General features: G+C 51.9%; 2 protein-coding genes across 12 annotated transcripts in view; both read right to left on the reverse strand.

Annotated features, from left to right (window-relative positions):
- Window positions 1–636, reverse strand: part of WDR90 (WD repeat domain 90) — a 32,223-nt gene extending 31,587 nt beyond the window's left edge. For all 6 annotated transcript variants that reach the window (XR_012648701.1, XM_075018301.1, XM_075018299.1 and 3 more), the window contains exon 1: window positions 447–636. Coding sequence is in view for 5 of the 6 variants with exons in the window: in XM_075018301.1 (XP_074874402.1) it covers window positions 447–495 (49 nt within the window). In the remaining variant the exon portion in view is untranslated. The remainder of the gene's footprint in view (window positions 1–446) is intronic.
- Window positions 624–24,321, reverse strand: CFAP70 (cilia and flagella associated protein 70). Of its 6 annotated transcripts, XM_075018303.1 has the most exons (28): window positions 24,130–24,321; window positions 23,447–23,582; window positions 21,206–21,392; window positions 20,787–20,882; window positions 20,464–20,543; window positions 19,238–19,414; window positions 18,665–18,847; window positions 18,117–18,208; window positions 16,926–17,025; window positions 15,831–15,965; window positions 14,051–14,218; window positions 13,733–13,813; window positions 13,150–13,241; window positions 11,029–11,089; window positions 9,774–9,965; window positions 8,992–9,123; window positions 8,238–8,363; window positions 7,537–7,670; window positions 7,323–7,438; window positions 6,977–7,168; window positions 5,897–6,004; window positions 5,074–5,162; window positions 4,212–4,364; window positions 3,352–3,513; window positions 2,807–2,896; window positions 1,636–1,737; window positions 1,298–1,345; window positions 624–932 (listed from the first exon to the last, which is right to left on the reverse strand). In XM_075018303.1, exons 2-28 carry the CDS (start codon window positions 23,576–23,578, stop codon window positions 777–779), a joined length of 3,384 nt encoding a protein of 1,127 aa, XP_074874404.1. In that variant the 5' UTR covers window positions 23,579–23,582; window positions 24,130–24,321; the 3' UTR covers window positions 624–776. The 6 variants fall into 6 exon arrangements, 5 of the variants coding, with proteins under 5 accessions (XP_074874404.1, XP_074874407.1, XP_074874405.1 ...); XM_075018306.1 differs by lacking the exon at window positions 15,831–15,965; XM_075018304.1 differs by lacking the exon at window positions 5,897–6,004.
- Between the last annotated feature and the right edge of the window lie 349 nt (window positions 24,322–24,670).

Consider the following 24,670-nt stretch of genomic DNA (forward strand, 5'->3'; position numbering starts at 1 on the left):
GACACCGCGTTATCTCCGTCTCCCGAGTCCCCCCAGCCCCGGTATCGCCCTCGTGCCCCAAGCCTGGTGATGCCGCCGGTACGTCCGTGCTCCGAGCCCCCCACCAGCCCCGGTGACGGGCCCACGACCTCCGTGCCCCGAGTCTCCCCGGCCCTGGTGACGCCCCCGTTACCTCCACACCCCGAGTCCCGCCAGCCCCGGTATCGCCCCTACGCCCCCAGCCCGGTGACGGCCCCGGTAACCCCGTGCTCCGAGTCCTCCCGCCCCGGTGTCGCCCCCCTTACCCCCATGCTCCGAGTCCCCCCCCCCCCCAGCCCCGGTGACGCCTCCGGTATCTCCGTACTCCGACTCCCCCCAGATCCAGTATCGCCCCCCCTCGAGCCCGGCGACGCCTCCGTTATCTCCGTGTCCCGAGCACCCGCCGCCCTCGGTGACGACCCCGGTACCTCCGTGCCCCGAGAACGCCGCCCCCGGCCCGCCGCTCCCTGCCGCCATGGCGCGCGCCGCCGGCTCAACCGTCCCGCGCGCGCCGCCCGCCGCCACGCCCCGCCACGCCCCGCCACGCCCCGCCGAGGGGAGCGCCGGAGGCGCGTCACGTGGCCCCGCCCCCTCGGACGCGCGGGGAATGGCGGCCGGCCGCCGTCCTCCGTCCTGTCCCGTCCCGTCCCCCCGCGGCCTCCGGGGCGGGCGAACGGCGGTACCCCCGCTCCCGGCGCTCTGGGACCGCGGGGCGATCGCGGTAGAGACGGAAAAGGAACCCTCGGGTCGCGGGGAGTTTATGTAGAACGGGGGTCCCGGCTGGCGGGAGTGGGCCGGGAGCGGCGGGGCGGCCCCTTTCCGGAGGGGGTGTTCGGGGGGGGCGGGTTGCCGAAGCCGAGCCGCTGCTGGGCGGCGCGGATCTCCCGCAGCAACGCGTCGTTCCTCAGGCCCAGCTGGAGGAAAAAGGGGGGGGGGGTGTCAGGCAAGTCCAAGGGCCCCCCCACACCCCTGGGGGCTGCACCCCACCGATCCCCCCCCCCCCCCCGGGACTCCCCGGGAAACAGAAAGGGCCATTTCTGCACTCTGCCGGTATCGGCCGTGAGCCGGGACACCGTGGGGAGGGCAGCAGCAGAGGGCAAGAGCTCCGAAAGGGCAGCTTTTCCAGTGCCACGTCTTCTGATGTCAGATCTGCTACCCCACATCGTCCAACTCAACTTGCAGGTTAAAAGGGAACGCTCCGGGCCGGCTTCCTTCCCGCTCACCGGCAGCCCACGTGCTGCCTGCCCTGCCTGCCCCACAGCAGTGCAGAGACACAAACCTTGACGGTGTATTTGTAGCACTGCTCTGCCTCCAGCTGCCGTCCTCCCTGGAGAAAGGACACACGAGCAACCAGTGAGGAAATCATCCCGCAGGTTCTCAGTGAAATAACGTATCATAAGAAAGCTCAGCACGAAGGACATGCCCCAGGGGAATACGCACATCGGGCAACAACAAGCAGTGAGGAAGGACACTGCTTTTGCCATCCGAGCGCAGCCCCCAAACTATTTTTACCACCGAGATCTACAACATGTTCTTCAGGCTCGCAAACAGATGCCAATAAAACAACCCCCCCTGCTCTATCAGGCTGGCAGCAGGAGTTGCTGGCTGGGCACTCACTTGCAGGCAGATGAGGGCGAGATATCCCCACACTTCAGCGTTGGTGTTACTTAGGGCATTTGCTTCAGAGAGAGCATCCTCGGCTTCCACCATCTCTTCCAGCTTGAGAGAGAGGAGGAGAGGTGTGGACAAAAGGCAAATAGCAGGCAGAAAGGTCTTCAGAACCGAATGGGCATCTGCTCTAACAGCAGAAGAAATTAGTGCAACAAAAGTGTCTAGCAGGGTTTCCCTGATAGGGATGCAGGGACAGGGTTTAGGGCAGAGACAACCAGTTATCCTCAGTGCCAGCACCCAGCTCTCTGGTCTGGAGGGCAAGCCTCTCATCGCTGCCTCCCGACCCCTGTGGGAGCACACACTTTATTTACATATCAGCCCCCCACTGCAAGGAAAGCAGCACAAATGCCTTCACCTCCGCCGCTGGGAACCGAGTGGTCCAGCTCGACGAGGAAACATGACTCTGGTCCTGATCCCTGTTCCCGCTGCACAGTGGCTCCCGGGAGGCAGGAGGGCTGGCTGGTGCCTGGTGGGCTGCAGCCAGCTCCCAGGCCACCATTCACCTCCCCAGCTTGAGTCCGCAGCCTCCCAGGAGGTGTATGTTTGGCCAAGGGGGAAACAGGAGTTCAAATTCCTTCCCTGTTTGCATGCCTCAGCCAAACTCCCTTGGAGGAACCTCATGAGGTGTACCTCTGGGAGATACCGCGCTGCTGGTGGCTGGGTGTCCTTGGCAGCCCTGCAGAGGTGCTGGATTCCTTTGGGCAGGGAAAGCACCGAGATTCCTCTCTGCTGACATTCTGCTCAATTCCTTCGTGGTGACATGCAGGTCATGTGCAGGCAGGCACTCAGAGCAAAGCCCGGACCCAGATTATGTGCTTGCCATGACAGCCTGGGGAAGGAGGTGCTGGCAGGCCCTGGCAGTGGGATGAGGGGGGGAAGGATTGGTGCTCCCAGAGCAGCTGCTGAGGGTGACCGGCCTCTGACATCTCCCGTACGAGCAGCCCAGGGTGCCACGCTGGGACTGTGACAGCACATGGCACATGATAGCCTTCAGGAGCATTGCTTTCACAGGCAGCCAAGCTTTACTTTATTAAAGGGGATCATGCAAAAGCAAGTCCTGCATCCCATGCCACAGAGCCAATTAAAGCACAGATGACTTGAAGGTAATTGCACTTACCCTGTAGCAGGCGATTCCCACCCCCAGCCAGGTGAGACAGGATGCAGAGTTCTTGCAGGCAAGCAGGTAGGTCTGCTTCGCCCGGCCGTACTGCCAGGAGAGAGACGATCATGTTTCTCTCTGCATCAAACGCATCACTCTGCAGATGGCCCCCCCCTCCTCAGGAATTTGCCAAACACTCCATCTCCAGTAGGGCTCAGACACCATCTCCACCACTGCTGCAGGGGCTGAGAGCTGCCCACTGCCCCCGACACAGCGGCTCTGTGCTGGCAGGTACTAATGCAGTGATGTAAAAGTCACCCTCATTGCTAGGGTGATGAGAAATGGCTCAGCAGCACCCTGAGACATTGCAACTGGGACTTGGGACTGACACAAAGGAACAGGGCAGATCCATGCTCCAAGAAGTTGAGCACTCCAGAAGGGTTTGCTGTGTTGTGAGGTCTTGGCTATAGCTAGAGAAAATCACGTCTTGTACCTGGGGTCTAGAATCTCCTGCTATTTGATTTGTGGCAAATTCCTTTCCACCACTCCTGCTGGCTCCTCACCTCTTTCTCTTCCAGGTAGATGGAGCCCAGGCGCAGATAGACGAAGTGCATATCTGCAGCATCCTCCACAAAATTGATGGTTCGCTCGTAGCACTCCTTTGCCTCACCAAAGTCCCTCTTCAGGTAGCACAGGTGCCCTTTCTGAGCCCAGACATTTGGATTCTGTGCACACAAAACCAGGAGTGAGACATGGCTGGGAGATGGGAGGGAGAGAGACCTGGGAGAGAGGCAGGGACCCCTGTAGTCAGCAGAAAGGAAGAGCTGGCCAGTGTTTGATTATAGCAGGGCAGATTTTACGTACATAATTAAAATCAAGTCAAGGGCTGCCTGCATAACACCAGCAATGGGAGGCCCCTCCAGCCTTTCCCTGCATGGTGTCCTGGCTCATGCAAGGCTCCCCAGGTGAGTACGCAAACAGCATTTTGAGATGTCAGCTTCACTGCCCTCTCTGCCTTCCATTCAACCTGACTCTCCAAAGCCGCCTTCCCTCTCTGCTGAATAGCAAGCTTGTTTCTCATGAAACTGAGCCTGACTCACCCACAGAGGGAAAGAAGATCAGGATATACACGTTCAGAGGAAAAAGAAAGGCAGACGCTGCAGAGTCCTCACTCACAAATGCCACCTGTCTGTGCAGGAGATGACAGAAGGCAAGTAATAAGTGAGGTAATGAGGAGGGCAGTGCTGCAGCCACAGCCTGATGTAGTTCATCAGCTATGATTGTCCTCGCGTTAGAATTGCTCAAGTGGAAACAAAGCATGGGCTCTAGGTTCACACACAGGAACAATACAGGCAGGGTCTGCTGCGGCATTTGTCCTGCTTCGAGACACCATATTGCACCCCAGGAACACACACAGAATTACCATGTAGTCAATCCTAATGGCCTCGCAGAGACATTCTTCGCATTTGGAGAGATCTTCCTTCAGCAAGTAAGTCTGGGCCAGCGCCAGGTAGTATGCACAGGAGGGACCTCCCTGAAGGCTCAGCAGCTCATGGGCAAGTGCCCTGTGAACAAACTGTGGAGGAACGGCACACCAGCGTGGTTAGGAGAGCAGGCAAACCATGGGCACCTCCAGAAGGACAAGGCAGGAGGACTGACTCGCACCTATTTGACTTCCATGAACAGAAAACAGACAGAAGATTTTTTTTCCCCCTCCTTTGAATGTTTACCTCCATTACTTCTAGTGCTGTTTTGCTTTAAGCAACTCTTTCTGCCATGTAAAATTAAGGCAGGCAGCATAATGTGGCAGTCAGAGAGATTCCTCAGAGACGACTGTGTGGGACAGGGACATTTCACAGGTGACACAAAAATTACTCTGACATACACACGTGTCTGAAACAAGAAGGGAGTACTGGTGCCTTGGAAGCATCACAATAATGCATCTCATCTCCGAACATACAAAGAGCACATCTGCACCATTTCTGACTTGGCTGTTCCCTCCACAGCAGGCAGTACTGAGCTGAGGCACCCCGAGAACCTCGCCTGCCTGAGATGACTGTGTCCCCAACCAGCATTTTGGTCTGAATACTCTGCCTGGCCACAGTTTTGTATTTCTGGGCAGTGGTGGTTTTGCTCCCTCTTGCGCTCAGCATCTGGGGTAGCCACAGCTTGTTCTTTGAGCCCAAGAAGGGGGCTTGCTGAAGCTTGCCACCAGCTCTCTGGTAATAACCCAGGGAAGGAGACCAAACCTCCCTTCCCACTCCTCCACTCCACGTTGAGCTGACCTGGATAGCATTGACTTTCATCAGGAATTCCACTGCCTTCATGAAGATTGTGCAGGGAGGTCGGCTAAGTCCTGAAACAGGGGATGGTGCTGCAAGAAAATGTGTCTCCATCAGTCCCAGAGTGAGCTTTTTATTCCTGAAGCAAGAGCAGGGACTGAGACCCTGGTAGGGACAGAGGAATCCCAGCAACACGGTGTAAAACCCAGGAGGTGGCAGGGGAGGCTGAAGTAGAGATTAATTCAACATTTCTTTCTGAAGGGCTTAAGTTTTGTAAGAGATGTAAAAAGAAATGATGCTCTTGACCCACAAATTTTCCAGTCCAGAGGAAGAAAAGGTAGGAATTTATGATTGAAGCTTGTCAGAGTTATCTACAGTGAGGCTCCTGCCTCCCAAAATCAACCCAGCAGGACCTGAAGCACCCAGCACTGCCATCTCTGCCACCCATTGGAGAGTGGAGCTGTAGAGGAGGCAGATCACACAACACATGACCAGAGGAGATCCGTAGGGACAGTTTAAGAGCTGGCATCTCAGGAGACAGACATCTGAGCAGCCGGACGAAGGCCGCCGGGTGCAGTGACACATAGGGAGGGAGCTGCATTCACCCGCCTGCTGTCCATCCTGAGATGTGCTGCTCTGAGAATCAGGATGAACCTGCTTTGCCTGGAGATTCCCCAGCTAGGGAGAGAGAACAAGCCTTGATGCCTTGCCTTGGCATCAGGATGGCCATGGCTCAGTGCTCCCAAGTTACTCCCCTCCCCACTGATCACGAGGCCATCTCCCAGCACTGGGCTCTCCCTTACACACCAGGCCTCCATCCCCTAACCTTTCAGGGCTGCCTCCAGTGCAGTAGCCTCTTCCTCAGGTGCCACACAGACCAGGGCAGGCTCCACCACCTCTGACAGTTTGTCAGCTGAGCCATCTGGAACCTTCTCTGGAATGAAAAACCCCAAGAACCATTAGGTGCAAACAAAGAGTTTGCCATAAACTGTCCAGTTTGGAGCATGATTCCACAGAAATAGGGAAGAGAGAAAATATAAAAGATCTATCAGATTTTCAGAACTGGCAAGAAATTTCTTTGCAGGAGGCAATACCTGGGTCTGGGGTTTTGAGTGCAAGATTACCATGTGAAGCTAGAAACAGGTATAAATGAGGCAATATCCCTTCCCTCATAATCAGAAAGAACAAAAAAAGGCATATGACACAAGGCCTGACTGCCTGAGGCACTTTGCATGGAGTGGTGATAACGTTAAAAATAAAGCCAGACAACATTTCCCACAGCTTGGCCAAATATTTGGGACTCGGGACAGAAAGTCTTGGCTCAGGGTGAGGCTGGACTCAGTGAGGCTCCAAAGGAAGCCTTCAGTTCAGGGTCACCACCAAGCAGCTGTTTTGCCCTTTGAATTGGTGAGGCAGTGCTTTCCAAGCTGTGTTGGGAAGTCACAGCAACAGCTTTTATGATAGCTAAACCTGGATGACCCTAATGTGTGACTGTCACAGGGGCAGCTCTGCCCTCCCAAAGCCTCAAAAAGCACGCTCGCTTCCTCCAGCCACCCTGGCCACTGCCCACACATCGGTATATCAGCGGCACTGGCCTGGGGCAGAAAAATAAAAGCAAAGACTGGTCCATCGCTAGGCTGCGGGTAAGAGGAGGCATCAGCTGTGCTGCTATCAGAAAGCTTCATCATTTAAAGCAGCACACTTGCTGCTGTTGTCTCTCACTGGTGTAGTTTGTGGTCAGTCTATTCTAGCTCACAGTCCACATGTCCTTCCTTTACCCTTTGTATTTCTCCTCTTAGAAATACTCAGAAATTTCTCCTCTCCTTCCACACTTCACCATCTCCCACACTGCTCCGTGCCCCCTCCTTGCTGATGCTAGGGCACCTCCTGGTTTTGCCTGTGTTACCTGGCAAGCACTCTCCTGGGCCTGGGCTGGGAGACCTCACACACCCAGCAGAAATATGCTTTTTCCCTTCTTCTCCCTCAGCAGCCTCAGGGATGCTCCTCTCCTGGGCAATCTGTGCTTGCAGTAGCTTCTTAGCCTCACGGAAGGCCATTTCTGCCTGAATATTATTATTCTGCAGCTCATAAAACAAACCTATGGGCGACAGGAAAACCAGCATAAGCAGACATCCGACCCTTAGCAAAGTCCTTCCCTTAGTCCTCAGATTAGAGCAGGGAGAAGAGGAGCAGGGGCAGAAGCAATGCTTGTCAGGAACTCCTTGAGCACACAGACTGGCTTGCTTTTGTACCTGAAAGCGTCCAGGCTACAATGCTGGATGGCTCCAAGCAGCAGGCATCCTCAAAGAAAATCTCTGCCTCTTCATAGTGCTCCAGCATGACAGCCACAATCCCGCACAGCAGCAAGCTGGGGACAGGGTTGGACAAGTTAGCCTTGCAGGCCCCAGGCAGTGGTGTGGGGGACACCCCCTACCCTCCCACCCACCCAGCAGGAGCACACAGCACCTTTGGATGTGATGGGGGTCCAGAGAAAGAGCCTGCTGGAAGCACTCCTGGGCTTTGGTTGTTTCCTCGAGCAGGAGGCAGAACGCCCCATAGTCCAGCCAGTACTGGATGTTGCGCTGGTCCTGAGCTACCCTCTAGACAAAAAAGATCATCGCTGGAGTGAGGACTGCTGCAATCATGCTCAGCACATACAACGGACTGGGAAGACAACTCTGAAATAACCCCAGTTTTCCTCTGGTCACCCCAGCCCAGTTTAGCAACAATCAAGCCCTTGTCTATCACATGCTAGGGTTTCCCTTAACTGGGATCGTGCTGGGCTTCCTCTAAGCCTCCCTCACCTAACACACGTCCTCCAGCTTCAGCTGACCTCCTCCTAGCCTCCTGTTAGAGGGCTCAGTGTCCCCAGTGCTGACCCAGCACGCCTTTTGGACCAACTCATCCCATTTCCCCAGCCTCGAGGCTGAAGTCCTCAGTGACCTGGCCAGGCTCTGTCTCACATCCTCCAGAGAGCAGCATCTCCCTAGAAAATCCCTCACACATTCAGCCTGAGTACCCTGGTCACGTTCATCTCCTTCCTCCCTACACAACAGTCAGGACTGGCTGAGCTGTCAGCAACACAGGCCCCATGCGGCTGCAATGGCGTGCTGGCTGCCAGCCCAGACACACGGGAGACGGGCAGGAAAGAACAGGGGCTCCTTTACCTGCTGGTGGTAGAGAGATGCCAGCTTGTAGTCCTTGTTGACTTCAGCTTCGCGAGCAAAGAGCCAGAGCTGCTCTTCAGTCGTGCGGGACAGAGGGGCAGGAGAAGCAGCTTCCTCAGACAGTAGCTGGTAGGGAGTGAGACAGAGTGTTAGCCCTGGGGAGGGTAAGAACGGTTCACATGGTCCCAGTACAGCAGCAGTCCCCAGTCCAGCACTGTGCCGAGTACAGCCTGGTATGGCTGGGGCTGGGTGGGTTGGAAAGGCAAGCTGTTCCACTCCTGTTTGTGGTGGGACACATTCCTGTCATCCCAGGTACCTCTGCCAAACGGGGACAAGGCAATATCCATTATTTGCAGTTGTGACAAGTAAAAGCATCCCCTAGATCAAGACCACGTCAAACTTCTGTGGTGTCACTTACTGGGGACCCCAGCTCGTGCTGGAAGGTCTGTGCTCTGCCCGGGTGACGGGCAGATGGCACAAACCCAGTCACCTTCACCACGAACCAGTTACAGCAGCTTTTACTAGTGGCATCTCACACATATCCCACCATCAGGATTTTGTAGCAGAAGGATACAGATGCGCTGGACTCTGCCTCTGAGTGTGGCTTGGGGCCCACATGTGATAACTGCAGCAAATGAAAGCATGAGCCTCCTTCTGTCTTGAAGGCAAAAGTCCCCCTGCCTTCATTAGATGCTGTGTCTAGCCCTGGATCCACGGTGAAGTCATGTCCCGAGTCACTGAGGTTTCTCCCTACCTGGTTCAGGGCAATGTGCATCTCGTCCATGAGGTACACGTAGAGCTCACTGAGAAATGACTGGAACTGCTCCTGGGTCTCAAATGCCGTGGTCTTCAGGTATTTCTCCCTCACAATCTTCACTACAGCATACTGTGGAGACATGCGACTGTTGGACAAGGCAGGTCCCCCCTGCACCCCCCACCAGCTCCCTAATCACACAGAGCCAGAACACACTGACTTTGCCTGAAGCTCCAGCTTGGTTCTGAGGAAGAAATCCAGCCCAGCACTGATAAAAGTAAAAAAAGTAAGCAGGGGTGAATTCCTTTCCCACCTCCCAGCCCTGGGTCTCCCTTACACCGGTGCCCCTTTAGGGTCAACATGTGGGAAGGCTCATCCCCTCGGCACAGAGAGGGGATCTCCAGGCAGAGCATGGCCAAGGCCAACCAGCTGAGAGAGGGGAACCCCCTTTTTCTGCCAGGGTGGACTGTGAGTGTGCAAGATCAGTCAGCTGTGCCTTCCTCAGGCTATAAGCATGGGGCAAATGGATGTGACCAGCTTTGGAGTTTCTCCCCATTGACAAGAAAAGTTCTCCTGGTGTGTAATGAAAGCAGCTTGGTGTCTGGTCCATTAAGAGGAAAAACCTGTTCCCCCACATGCCCGCTGTGACAGCCCCGGGTGGCAGGAAGGGATTCTGGAGTAACACATGATCCTAAGTTACCACCATGGAGCAGCAGTTCCTCACTGAGAAATTGCCAAGACAAAACAAGTAGGGAAGTGAAAAGCACAAATGGTCTCTTTACCTTTAGCTGTTCCTTAAAAGCAAAATATTTCCCAGAGCTATTGAGCTCAAAGTTGAGCTGACGCTTCTGTTCCTCCAGGGTTTGGTGGTCTATTGCTCCCTGGTCAGGCAGCTGCTTCCCAAAGAGCTCATGGTATTCACTTAGGATGGCAACGGCAATGCTCGTGATATGGTTGTGATAATCTTCTACGGCCTAGGAAATAAATAAATAAATACTGAAACTTCACAAGTCACTTATGCCATCAACCTTGAAACGTATTTTATTTGCCAGAGCCCACACCTCCCATAAACTCCACCTGACTCAAGTCTCAATTAGTCTGTCAGGCATCCTTTCCTGACCACACCCAAGGGCTACAAAAATATTGACAAGTAAATATGAAAGACTTCCTTCATAATTAGATATTGCTCCTACTATATCTTTCAATCAGAACCCAATATTTCAGTCATCATTGTCTTTTCTATAGCAGTATCATTGACTGTGACTAAAATATAACTCATTTGCTGGGACCCTTTAAACCCATGGGCCAGCCCTCCTCAGCAGAGCCTGTAATCTCCATAATCTCGGTGACAGAAGCTTCTATGCACTGTGATAATCAAAATGTATCACTTTGTGCACTCCAGACAGTCCAGCATAAATCAATTCTGCAGCAGCACTGGGGTCAGTTATTGAAGTGCTGCTTCTTCCCTCACTGCTGCTTTGAATTTACCATTAGCCAGGGGCCATCCGAGGACATTCTTCTTTGACGGCTGCTTGGTACCCACAGAAGGCAAGCCAGCACTCTCAGACCATTTTCTGAGGACGTCACACACACAAAAGTCCTCAAAAATTCTGGGTGACCTGAGAGTGGTCAGGGCTGATTCTGTCCACGTTTGTCTGGGTCTGATGAGGCACACGGGCTAGTCTGAGACAAGAAACTGTTGGGACTGCCCAGGGTAAACATAAGGTTCTGGCAACCTCTTTCCCCAGCACTCCATTTCGTTCCAAACACCCCCACACTGCTGCCTTCCCTGCCTTTGCTACATCTCTCCCCTTCGTATGGGCTGCGAACATGAGCGACACTGCCCAGGAATGATTTCCCAAGGCATACTACTGTGAAGATAACACATCCAGAAGTTTTCTTTTCTGTGTATTTCCTCTTCAAACCTCATCTACATGTTGCTGTGTGGCTGAGATTGAGAATGAAATTCTCATGTGAGAGGGATGAGGGCAGGGTGAGGTGGCAGAGAGGTGGAAGGCCGCAGGCTGTTGCTCGTACCTTCTTGGCTCCTGCAGTCCGGGGAGGCAATGGAGGGCGAGGAGGAATCATCTGCTTGACCCTGTCAACAAGAGGACAGAAGAGATCACCCAGATACACTGCCAGCAACGTTGGCTTGTCTTGGGCAGAGGCAGCTTGTAGTGCGAGGGGTCCAGCCTGTCATCGTACCCCTGAGACACCTCACAGGCGGGGGAAAATGAAGTTGCAGACCACGGATGAACTGTAAAGACCAGGCACCTACATTCAATGCTTGTAGCTCATCATAATAGGGTTAACATTTGATATTGCTAGCAATCAAAAACACTCTCCTAGAGAAGCAGATCTTTAACTCACAGCCTCCTGGGTCTGCCAGAAGAGCTGTAAGAAAGGAACAAACCTGAGGAAAGCTCTGAAGAATTTTATCACTGTAAACCCCAGGCCACCTGATCCATCGGTTCCCAACATCGCACAGTGCAGCTGTGGCACCTCATCTCTTGGCCATGCATTGACCCCTAGACACCATACCAACCCTGTTTGTACCACTACTAGGGTTACAATGACCTTTCAAATATGGATCAAAAGCCCTTAGGATTACCATAATTTTTTCTAAGATTTTATTAAAATCCTTGGTGTCAAAACAGCCTTAATTCATTGAGATTTTTATCAAGATTTCCTACTTGCTGGTACCAAAACACCTTCAGTCCTTATAACACAATCCGGCCCACCAAGCAAAGGTGTCACATCCCTGTGATGGCTCCTACTCAATTAGCAAATTGCTTATTCCCCACCAAATGTAAACCACTCCTGTAGCTGTTCTGCCAGCTTACAGAGCCCCTGACCAGCTACCTTCTCCAGGTCCCAAGCCCTGGCCGCTTCTTCCACACAAAGCCATCTTGCACTCTCTGCTGTGCGGTCTCGTGTCATTGGCTCTGAGTGGTCCCCTTGCTCTGCAGAGACCCGTCACTGCTGCTTGGGAAGCCAAAAAACCTGAACAAGTGGGCAGCACTCCCATGCTCACAATCCTACCCTCACCCAGCCTCAGAACAGCACCCATCACTGACGTGTTACCTCCACCAGTGGTACTGATGAAGACCTAACTGCTTTGCTTTCAGATGAGAAAAAGAAAACCATCAACAACCTGGGGAAATCACTGTTGAACTCATCTGCCAGGACACGTGTCATCAGCTGGAGCTCCCCAAAACAGAGCCTTTCCCATGACTCAGGAGGGCTGATTTTTCAGGTCTGATATCTGCAGCTGCGCATGGCAGGTGAACGAGGAGGATTTACGCCTAATTCACACAAGTTGCAGTAGAGTAGAAATGGTATAAAAAGTGCCAGGAGAAGGTCCATTCTAAGGGAGAGTTTGCCTTCCTTAACCTGTTCTTCCTAGAATACAGCTGGCAGCACAGAAGACAACACACATACTTTCCCTTCAAAGAATGGCTGCTACTTATATTTCTGTTTGAGAGAGACATACCACCTGCACTTGTTATTCGTTTGCTGCATTTTCTCTTTTTTATTCAATAAATTATACACGCTAGGCCCTTCTTAGACTGTGACACAGCAGGGCTACCACTGGACAAGAAGAAACTGCCTCAAATCAAGCAGACAGTGGAAGACTCAAAGCAGCAGAGATGAGAGAGCAGCTCTACAGTGGAAAGATGTGAAAACTAATGTAAGAGCTGAGGAATAGGTAGAAGATAGTGAGAAAACTTCCAAAAAGGAAAAAAGTGACAGAATGCTATGGTGAAGTTACAGCAGTGCTACCCAGGGCAGTCCACACTGGTGGCCAGTCCTGACCAAGCAACTGAACATCACATGCAAGAGGCAAGCCCAGGGGGATTAATGGGAAACAAAGCCTGGACGGGAACGCAGACACTGTTGTGCTGCTCCAGTGTCTCTCTTTTTGAGAGGAATGGCAGGGAGATGCCAGCTCGGATGAACGCAAGTGTTTTCCCAACACACCAGATGCTAGCTCTTAAGCAGTCTGGCCAAATCCTCCTCCTGATTCCAGTGGGCTTTGGCTCAGGCCCTCAGCTGGTCCTTACAGAGCACTCCAAAGGGGTGGCTTGCTGTACAGCCCTGTTTCTATGCTGCAGAAATGAGCTGTCAGCTCCAGAATTACAGCACACCTTTACGCACCGTCTGGTGAGCTCCTCTCGCAATCGCTTTGGTACCAAGGCCTTGTCCAGCTTTATCTCCATCACCAGGAACGTTCCTGCTTCAACGTATTGCTGTGAAGATAAACATTGCTCTCTCAGTGTTGTGCTGTCTAGAGCCCTTACTGGCATGATGAAAGACTGAGCATATAGCTACAGATCATCAGCAAATCCACTTCAAACTGCAGAAATACAGCTTGTTTATAACCTGCCCTCAGAATGATTTACAGCAGCAAAATTCAGCTCAAGAAACCAGTCTAGGAAAAAGGAAAAAACCCAGATAATCAATCTGTTTGCAGAATGAATATGCATTCTGGACATTTTGAGGAAGAAGCCAAGTATGAAGGAACCCTTTTAAATAAATGCCTAATTATTTACGGAGACCTTCTAGCTCAACGCTAGACTGCCCTCCAGCTGGACGTCACTGGAAGAACTCCAGGACAGCATCTACGTAAAACATCCCTTGTCCAAATCACTCTTGAAGAATTTAATTGCGTGAAAGGTGTGAGACAGTGGCGCAGTGATGGTCTAGCAGTCTTTTCTTCTCTTTGGAGATACATAATTACCTGTCCATCAAGGCTGAGATATGTGACATTTTCGGCTTCTACAGTGGCATCTGACAACTGGATTTTGGGTGCGTTGGACATCTATTGAAGAAAAAGGAAAGACATCTCTTGTTTCAGATTCAATAAACCTCACACCTTCGCAAGTTCAGGATGTGAGTTGTACATTTTTTCAGGCAGCATGTACTAAAATGTCAAGATAATTAGTATCTCTCAGTTGGCTGATGCAACACAGCATCAGTCCCTGCTTTCTGTATGCCCCAACTACCTCTGATGTAGAAATGGAGCAACTGTGTTGCAATATGCCTCTCTAGACCTTACCCTTCTGTTGGAATCCTTATCTTTGGTGATTTTCTCTTTGTCTTCCTTCCGTGTCTTGCTGGGAACAGCTCTGGAAAGGGGAGTACTGATTCCTGGGGTCCATGACCCTTCCTTACTCAGACTGAGCTGCGTTCTGAGATCCCGGAGAACACTGTGCTGACTTTTGGTCTGAAAAAAAGACGTAACAGAGGGAATGAAAGGACAAACTAGGCTTCCCCACCCCTTTGCCTCAACTTCCCACATCGCAAAACACATTGTCAGGGTCCTAAATGCATTAAGAAGCTATGCAAGCTCATCCTCCCCTCCTAGGAGTTTAGCTGCCGGTGCTCAAGGCCAGCTGTGATACTGTATAGCTGTGAAGCCTCAGGTTAGGCTAAGAAAAGAGCTGCCTGAGAAAGCCTCAGTAGGGTCTCCCTGTCTTCTCTCAAGAGCTGCATTTTTACTGAGGCACTGGCCCTTGATTCTTGCCTGAGCTATGTGGTAGATATGCTGGAACCCAGCCCCGTGCTGCCCTGATCCTGACCTGCTGACCTGAATTCCTGGCTTGATCCTGGACCTGCCTCCCGGCTATGGACTTGCCTGGTGATGTGGACCGTTAGGTGAATCTGGCTACCCTCACCAGGTCTGCTCTGCAATTTCTTGGGTGCCCCCTCCTGTCCTGCAATGACTCGCAGCTCCTGGCTCACCTTCTGGTGTGGAGCAGCTTCTCTGACACATATCAGTGAATTGCAAGGAACAGGTTTTTCACATTGTCTGTTTAGACACCATTTGACCACCTAGACAGGTGGCTCCCTCCCAGCCATCACTGTTATATGAGTTGGACTAGCAAGAACTGAGGGGATCCTGGGGAGAGGACGGAGCAGCTCTACTGAGACTGTCTAGACCAAGGCCAAGGAGCAGCCCAAAGCATCTACAAAACCAGAGAATGAGAACGACAGAGAGAGCATGTGTCACTTCACTTGCAACAGATAAATGCTACAGGACAAGAAGTACCATGCAGTCAAGAGGCTGTTAATCACGGTGGCAAAGCAGAGACCAGCAAACAACTGTCTGCCTAGCCCTGCTCTGCAACAGACAGCAGAAGCATGGAGGCAGGGAGAAGGGCTGTAATTCACCCGGCTCCTGCGGCCTGGACAGCAGCGCTATGGGGGCTGTGGGCAGAAAAACCAGGCTGTGCATCTGCCCTCCTGAAACAAGCTCAGGTCTGTTCTGGGAGTACTGTGGGAAAATGGAGATGTAACTGTCACTCTTAGTAACAGAGGGGGGAGAAACTCAAAGACAAATAAACCTCCATGAGCTACAGCTGAAAGAGCTCCAGTGACAGCTTTTTTGGTTGTTGCCTGGGGTAACGCTATCCTTTTAGAGCTACTGTTTGCTCTTCCCAGCAATGCAGTTCTGTTGCCCATGTTCCAGACTGCAGAGAGAGGAGCGTTCTCACAGCTCTCCCTGCTCAGCTGCTGGCAGAGAAGGGAGTGGAGTGAGATTCAGAGCCTCTCTCAGCCCCCAAACCTGCTCCCGCATGCTCAAAAATCCCCTGCCTTTGAGAAGTCTGCATCTAAAAGCTTGTCTCATTATTTTTCTCCACCACCAGAAGGGCGCTGAAGTTTCAGAGCCAGCCTCCAAGTACTACACTGCCCATGCTGCCTGCTCCCAAACACCACACTGCCCATGCTGCCTGCTCCCAAATACCACGCTGCCCATGCTGCCTGCTCCCAACCCCACTCTGTGCAAACACAGCTGCAGAGCTGGAGCAGAGCCTGGCTGTCTGGTCTGCTCTCACCTTCTCGAATACCTCGCTGTCTTGGTAAGTAAAGACACGAAAAGCGCCTCGGATCTGCTTCACACCAGGACACAGCAAAGGCACCATGTTGACATATGCCACGCCATGGAAGAAAATCTGCTTGTCCTCATCTCCCTGGAAACGCAGAGCAAGGGACTGAGATACTGAACGGACTGTTATTCTCTTTAAGGAAACAAGGTCACCGATCCCATTAAGAAGAGGCCACACAGAAAACTGATGCACTTGATGAGCCGGGGGCTCTCTGTCACTGGCACACAGCCAAGACAACCTGGACGAATACACTGGAGTCATTCGATATGTAGAATATCAATTTTATCCCAATCCCTGCAGGGCAGCTTTTCTCTCTAATGCCCACATTGTGCCATTCCTCAGGATGGTCTTTTTGAGATGCAGTTGCAAAATTATCAACTGTGTGGTTAGAAATCCAAGTGACCCTATCAGAGCTGTGCATCTCGGGTTTGACAGAAATCAGGTAGCTAAGGAGGTCTGAGAGTCCGGGCTAGCAGCAGACTGGTGAGAGTAAGGGATAGGGATCTCCATCAGAGCTGCAAAATCCTGGCACCAGTGAGTGCTGAAAGGAATTTATACCAACTTATATGACTTTGCCCTGGAACAGATTAGGAGCTCTTACACGACCAGCTGCCAGGAACAGAACCATTAGCTAAGGAGCTGTTTCTTTGTTAAACCACCCCAGTTTATGTGCAAAAGCATAACTTATTTACACTCTGAGAAAGAAGGCATGAATTTCTTCAAGACGTTCCAAAACCCCATTGGCCGAAGATAAGCTCAGTGAACTACCTTATTTCTAAAAAAATACCCTCTCCCTGACCCCTTTCCACAAAGCTACCACAGACTGTCAGCAAGAGCTCTGTATGCCAGAAGGAAAAAATATTTTCCTTTGTCTATTTAACAGCTCTATAAGACTGATTAATCCCTTTACAAAGCTTCTAGCCCTCTGACTCGCTTTGGCTGGTTCAAGGCTGGGTTCGGTATTACAAAGGCATTGAAAGGAAAATGCTCGATAACGCAATGCTGCTCCACAAGCCAGAACAACATATCCCTCCCCACTTTTACCTTGTCGGCTTTGCTAGTTTTCCCTTTGCTGGACGAGGCCACAGACATCCCGCAGACCTCCATGGGCCAGTACTGGCACTCCGCAATGCACTTCTGCAGGCTGAACAAAATGGAGAGCACTGAGAAGATGCGGAAACCAAGCTGGAGAGCCACACCGCCCTCCTTTCTGCTCCAGCAGCCCCAAAACATCCCCCCTTGGGTTTGCTCCGACCCACTCCCATGAGACACAGCAAGCACCTTCAGGCCACTGGGACACGTATGCTTTGGGGCAGGCTTGGTACATTTTCTCCATCTACCTCTGTGTGGATTTATGGCACAACCAGCTATAAAACAATTGTGAGAGCAACACACCAGGTTTTCTCTCTTTCCTGGTTACTTCAGAAATGAAATGAATAAGAAGGAACATGATTAACTTTGGTATAAATCCTGAATTGCACAGAGCGAGTGGACCCTGAGCTCCCATTCCATGTGCCCGGTAACTCTGAAAACAGCAGGCAGGCTGATGAAAGTGTAGGGGGGGGGGATTTCAAAATCAAACCAGATAGAGGGGAGTATTTCCACACACGGAGCAATTTGGCTGTGAAACTACAGCCATGATGCAGCTGAGGCCAAGAACATAGCAGGATTTGAAGAGAAATGGGATACTCATCCTGATCTTGAGCATATCTGGAGCCATTAAAGGTAATGTTTATCCAATAAAAAAGCAAATGAAGAGTGCCCACATGGAGTGAAAGTATTTTAATGTATTGGAAATTCAGCAAAATTTAATTAGCAGCTCAGAGGAGAGCTGTGTGGGCCACTCCACTCCATGTCTGCTCACCGTAACTCTGCTGCCCCTTCCTTCAAACTGTGGAGGCAACAGCCACCAGCTCCAGTTACTGGCAGCATGCGCGAGCATTTATGGCCTGGAGACAGCAGCTACAGCCAATTCACCTTCTCCCACCATAGCAGAACTAAGCTGCTGCCAGCACTTAAAGGCAGTTAGCTGCTCCCTTGCTTATGTGAACACCTTTGGCCAACAGCCAGCCATAGGAGCCAGGGAGGTGAGGCAGAGCCACAGTTTAACCACGTAAGAGGTCTGAGAGCACCTGCATGTTGCTGCCCCCTGCCTTAGGTCACTCAGCTGAGTGCATTCTGGGGTGGCTTCTTCCCACTACTCTGTGCTGGAAGGGAGGTTCTCAGGTCCCTTACATGACTACTGCAGCAGGATCCAGGTAACAACGCCTTTCCATGTCCCATACAATTCTCTTCGTGCTTTCTGCTTGGATCCTAAATTCCTTGTCCTGTGAGAAGTAGTGCACGGTCAGAGCCAGGACAGCAATCTCCACAGCCTGCATCATCCCCGAATCATCCCCCAAAATGTTCCCTGGGAGAGAATGGGAGTCAGATAGAGGTGTCCAACTCACCATACCCAGGCCATCCTAGCAGAGTAAGTTAGCAGCCCTCCCCGCCCATTAGTATTGAGCCTGGCTCACAAGGAGATAATACAACTCCCAGCCCAGCAGCTCAGGAGTGGGTAGCTTTCTGGGGATGGGACCTGCCACATGCACCCTAGGGAACTCTCCTGCGGTGAGTTAGCATGCCCACTGTCCCAGGGGAACCATCTCTGTGTCTGGACACTGCGCAGAGGACTGACCACCTGCCTTCCTCCCGTAACAAGTCTCTGCAAGTCTTTCTCAGTCCCTTCAGTGAGACCTGCTGGTTCTCTTCCGGCCATGACGCTGTCAGTCCTTCCTCACCTCTCTTTTATTGAGCTCTCCATCCTCATCCTCATAGGGACCACCAACAATGAAGGAGTTGGGTATGTTCAGAGCGCCAGGGGCCATGATGTTAGCAAGGGGCCATTTTTTGGGCCGGGGTAATGGCTCTTTTTCACCAGCTAGCTTCAGGATGCCATTCTTGAAGAGCAAGGAGAATTCCTTCTGCACAGACATGGGAATGAAAGGACTTGCATTTCCACCATGAGCAGGAGCAAGTGCCAGGTGCTCCGAACTGGGTCTAACAAAGCAAAGCATCAGTGCAGGGGCCTGGCTTGGAAAATGCACTCCACCACAAGCATACAAAGAATGGAGAAAAAATAAATAGCCGTGTGCAAAAAACCCTGCCAGTTTCCATCCAGACCTTCGTTTGTGTTAAAGAAATATGTCATGCCACAGAGACCCTGAGCACTCGCAACAAAGGCTGCTGTTACACAAGCACAGGAGCTGTACACCCCACAGGCCTGGACATTTGTTCTTCAGTGCATAGTGTGGGAGAACAATCCATTTTGTAGCAGCCAAAACCCATCTCACCATGCCTGGACCAATCCTCACCTCCCCAGCTGCTGGTACTTGCAAGCAAGCCATGTAGTTTTGCAGGGGTCCAGTGGCAGCAAACGCTTCAGGGAGAGAATAAGCTGCCTCCAGCGTGACACTCAGGAGGTTACCATTTGAAAGCTGCGCTGCAGAAAGCAGGGGCTCTTTGGTGCACACTGTCACTTCAAGGCCACCCTGTGAGAAAAGGATAAAATAGAGCCAGTAACTAGACAATTACAACTCTCCTGCACTTGAGGGAGAAGCAAGCAGAAACCCTAGGCCAGAATGTATAATGTTACCTTATTCCTCACCTCAGACGTAAAAGAAAACAGACCAGCATAGGAAAGGAATTTCATGATCAATTTGTCTGAATTGTGATTCTTGTTTGTTTAAATCAAAGCCTGCTCGGGGCATGGCATATGCCCCAAGGGTTTCATAAAACAAGCCAGGGAGAAAGAGTCAGGGTCTCATAAAATGAGCCACGGAGAAAGTACATCAGGGATGGAAAATAATTATTTTCCTCTGGTGATTCAGAGCATGCCAAGCTAGGGCCACACTTTGACTCTGCCCTATCTCCATGCTCTGTGTGCAGCCTTTAATTACCTGTCCCAACCCTGGATGGATGGTGTGCAACGAAAAACCAGCTGGTCAGCATTTATTAAATCTCCTCCCTAATGAGTGCCCCCCTGCCTTGCTTACTATGTAACACCTCTTAAACACAGAAAAGTTAATGCAATATCCGCCCCTCCAATACATTCCCAGTGCTAACTGCAGGCAGACTCAGGAGCAAAATGAGACACATTTTCCCAGTCTCATACTTCATTCCCTGCTTTATTCACTGGGTACTTCTCAGCCAGCTGAATGAATAAGGACCTTGCAGGAAAGGCAGTCAAAGCTTCTACAATAACGGCCTCAGACATTCTATCCACAGAAAGGAAGACTAATAAAGTTGGGCAGGTAATCCTGCCTTTGTCTTTTTCTGTTTTTTTCAGCACTATGCTCTCCATCTTGAATATTTTTTCCAGAGCAATTTGGTAGCTGCACACATTAACATTTCCTAGCATGATCTCACCTATCATAGGCGACTAGGGACAGACGTCAATAGTAGGAAAGGCCTCCAAGCTTGTAACATATAGGGCCGTAACATATCCGTGATGAGCTATGTGGCTGAGTCATGCTCGCCTTCCCATTAAAAAGCAGCAGAGAGCCGAATGAGCGAAGGAACAGTTCCAAATTCCACATACCTTGGCCTCCGGGTGAAGGCTTTCTAACGGAGAGGTAGGCACTGCATACAAAGGAGCCGAGACCTTAAATGAACACTGTCCTGGGAAGAAACAGGAATGAGAACAGCATAAAGTGAGACCCTCTGTAGAGAAATCATGGTCTAACTCCTAACGCTGAGCTACTGATGTCACCCCCTCATCCCCTGGACCCAGCTTTCTACAGATGCTATGAAGTGCATTTTGTCAAAAGCAGGTTAAGTTATAGTCAGGGGTCCATAAGCAAAGACCAAAAAGTGCCAGGGAGTAAGAATTGGTTATGGAGGCTGTGGAAGTCAATGTTGTACCTTGCAGCAGAGGTAGAAGGTCCACCACAGCTTGGCCAAGAGGCACAGTCTTCTCCTTCTGTTTCTGGTCCCTTTGCAACACTTCTATCACTGTCACTAGAGAGATAAAAAGAGAGCTGGCAGAGTTTCTCAGACAGCTTCAGACCAGCAGTTCAGGGGCTGCAAAGGGTCTGTGTCAGCTCTGGCACATGCTCCTACTTCATATCACAAGGCTGACAAGAGCAGCCAAGCCAAGGAGCACAGGCCAACATGAAAGGGGATTCTTCCAGCGGGCAGAGACGGAACAGAAGTGCTGAGACCCCCCCACTGCTGCTGCTGAAGTGCTATTCTTGAATGAGTGACTCCTGCAGCAGGCAGGCAGAGCAGAGCAGCTGACAGCACCCACCTCCAAGGAGAGAGATTCAGCGTCAGGTACTTACAGAGCACAGGTTTTTGCACAATGTCATCCAAGGAGTTGGGCCCATCAGGGCTACACTCAAAGCTGGTCGTGAAATTATAGTTCGCTGTCCCATCTGGCAAGACATCAGTCTTGGAGGAGTCTCCCAAGATCACTCCATTGAACTCTGCATGCACCAAAGTAACTGACACGTTGCTTTTGATAGTTTTCTGTCAAACAAACAGCACATTGTGCAGTTGGCTCTGCAGCAACAGGCCCAGGATCAAAGTTGCCTCTGGCAGGCAGCTCAGTTCAGTGCCCAGGACAGGGTTCACTGGTCAGGTCTTTAGCTGTTCTACCACAGGAATGGGGAAGAGGAGCAGAGCTTGGCTGTGCTGAGACCTCACCCTTCCCTGTCTTTAGGAGGGAAATTTCCTGCTCCACTATGCTGTGATGCCCCAGTGATTATCAAGACCAGCTGCTGGCAGGGCAGGGGAGATGGAGAGGTCCAGGCTTCAGCCCAGGAAAGGCAACTAAAGACACATCTAAAGCTAATCCAAAAATACTCCAATGATATTTTTGTGCTTCCAGGAAGCTTGAGACTTTTGTCGCCTCCTAAGAAAGTAGCTCCTGAGCTACATGGCTGAGCTCACAGGACACTTGTGTATATCGTCTGGCTGCAGAATGCCCTGAAATCAAAGAAGGGCTCCAGCAAGCTATTTGGGGAGCTCTGCGATTTGTTGTTACACCACCTTCATATCACTTGCTTTAAGCAGAGATGAGGAGGTTCAAATTTTAAAATGTCTCTGCAGAGGGGCTTAAACATGGGTGACCAGGGATGGTGAGAGCACAGCACATGGCAGCGGAGATCCGCATGCCCGGGCAGCCCTGGCCAAGCAGGCAGCACCAGGCACCTCCACAGCAGCACAAGAAGTGCTGAGACAGACAGTTACCGAAGAGCCTCCCTGCAGGAGAAACACGGTTTACTTTATCCAGGGAAGAGCGGCTGCCGCCCTGACCACAAGGACTGTTGCACCCAAACCCAGCTTGTCTTTAGTCCTGAGCCACAGGGATGCCTAACCTCCACAGGCCTCTCCCTCAGCTCCCTCTCTCCATGTCACTGGGGTAATTAGTTCCATATTGGCTCTAACACAAAAGGAGATTTCATTCACTTGGTTTTAATTTTCAGTCCTTCCGTCTCCTTGAGCATATATTCTATGAATGGCTAAACAGAAGAATCCAATTAACCTTTCTCTGTACCATTAATTATCCTAGACTCTTGTCTCATCCTTCTCTACATTACCTCTAATTAAGCAGATTCCACACTCTTATAGCTGGAATTTTTTTCATATTGTTGCTCTTATTATTGCACTTTTGTAACCCTCTCTCCTTTTGCCATAGCCTTTTCTAAGATGGAGCAATCAGAACCACAAAGCAACATTCCGGATGCAATCAGTCCACTGGTCTATTATTTTCAGCACTGTTTTCCCTTCTCTTACCTTCTACTTCTCACCTAAGATGATGCTGTTTGCTGAATCTATCGCTGTGAGAGGTACTCAAATACTACAATGTAAAAATGTGAAAAAAACAGGCAGGTGCTTTTGTTTTGCTTTTTTTTTTTGTCTGCTGCTAGAGCAGAAGCAGGGATTTGCATTTTTCTGCTTGCAGCAGTAGCTGAGCTTCTCCTCTGCATTCCCTGCTAAATGCCAGTTCCTCTAGAAGACTTTAAGGACAGCTGGGTGTATCACGCAGCACGTGGAAATCACAGTAGTCATGGTTTGATTGGAATCAGCTCATAGTCTTGCGCCATGACTGCACTGGAGCCACTGCCTTTTTAAAAAACTAGAGCCACCCTTTTGGTTTCAATACAATTTAAACCACTGTAGCCAGGATGAAAATCTGACTTTATATCTGAGGTGAGATCTTTTTTAGAAGTATTTGTCTCACTGATACATGTTTTCACTGTGTTTTGCTTTAAAAAGCTGCCATTTACATACAGTTAGGCAGAGAAGGCAGAGAGATACATTTCAACACAGCATCTCTGGACTGCTGCTGAGGAGGTGCATTCCCCAATCTACCTGAATGACAAGCCTTTACTCCGTGCAAACAAGCCCTCAGCGGGGAGGAGGAAGCCACAGCGTGGCATCACTGAAATTCCAATATTCTCACCACTCCTTCCTACAGCCTTATCACCTCACACCTGGTCTCGAATGGGATCACAGCACACAGAATCGTTCTGGCCTTGTTTATTAAACCAGTAGAGACATTTTCAGAAGAACTTTACCAGGTCCTGCGCCTTCAGTACTGTGATCTGTACTGGTGTTGCTGGTGTTGGTTGTGACTCGTTGGGAAGAGCTGCAGCAGCGGGCAAGGCAGAGGACTCCTTTCCAGCAGACAGCCCTGCAGGGACCTCCATGGCTCTGCAGGAAAAAGAACGAGGAAAGAAACCTGAAACTGCTCTATTCCTCTCCCAGAAACATCTGCAGGACACAGCAGCCGTGGTTGCTAGCATTATTCAGGGCTTGGCTGTCAAAACACCATTGAAAGCACACAGCTTTGTCAGTGACGAATCTCTCACGAGGAGCAGGGGGGAGGACAGGGAGAAACATAACGTGAAAATTATCCGGCTCTGTAAATTTAACCCAGCTGCAGCTCTCGGCTCCTCCGTGCACATGGGAAGGGTTCGGTGTGACAGGCTGCTCTCGGCGGGGCTCTCCCCACCACAGGGTATGGCCCTGGGCTCTCTTTCCCTTCTTGTTTAACTTAAACGAGGGCCTGCGGGGTCGAAGGCCTGTGGCTACCAGCCCATGCCCAAGCGGCTCCCACGCACGCCCAGAGGACCTGGCTCCATCCCTCACCACAGGTTTGTCTGCGGACCCTCCGCCCCGGCGGGCGTGAAATTCCTCTGGGGGACACGGCTGGGCCGAGGACAGCCCCCCCCCCCACGGTTGCCTCACGCTCCCTCACCTCCAGCTACCCCAGCCAGGGTGTGGGGTATCGGCGTCTGCCCTGAGGCTGGCAGCCCCCTCAGCGCTGCCTCTCTGCCGCGACCGACGGGTCCGGGGGCCCTCACGCCTCGGGGTGCGGCCTGCAGCCCCTCACCGGCCCCAGAAAGCCGCCGGGGACGCGGGACGGCGGCGGCGGGACGCGAACCCGCCACCTCCCTGCCTGAGGGGGGGGGAGGCCGGGCCCCGCGTCGCGTAACCGTGGCGACGCGGCTGCTCCCGCGAGGCCTCGAAGCCTCGCGAGACCCCGGCCGTTGGAGGGGCGTGTCCGCGAAGCCCCCGCCGCCGCCATGATGGGTGTGGGCAGCCCTTACCTGGGGGGCTTCCCCCCCGACCCCACCCGTAGCGGCTGGGTCGGGGGGGGTGCTGCAGGGGCACCGTGTCCTCCCTGCGGCCTGGCGTGCCCCTGGGGAGCCCAGCTGGTGCCCCAGCCCTACTGCTGGCAGAGGCCGCAGTGCCCACCCAGCCGCTCGCTCACGCCCCAGTGAGGGCCCTGAGGGAGA

Source organism: Buteo buteo, chromosome 29 (assembly GCF_964188355.1).
Source record: "Buteo buteo chromosome 29, bButBut1.hap1.1, whole genome shotgun sequence".
NCBI lineage: Eukaryota > Metazoa > Chordata > Aves > Accipitriformes > Accipitridae > Buteo > Buteo buteo.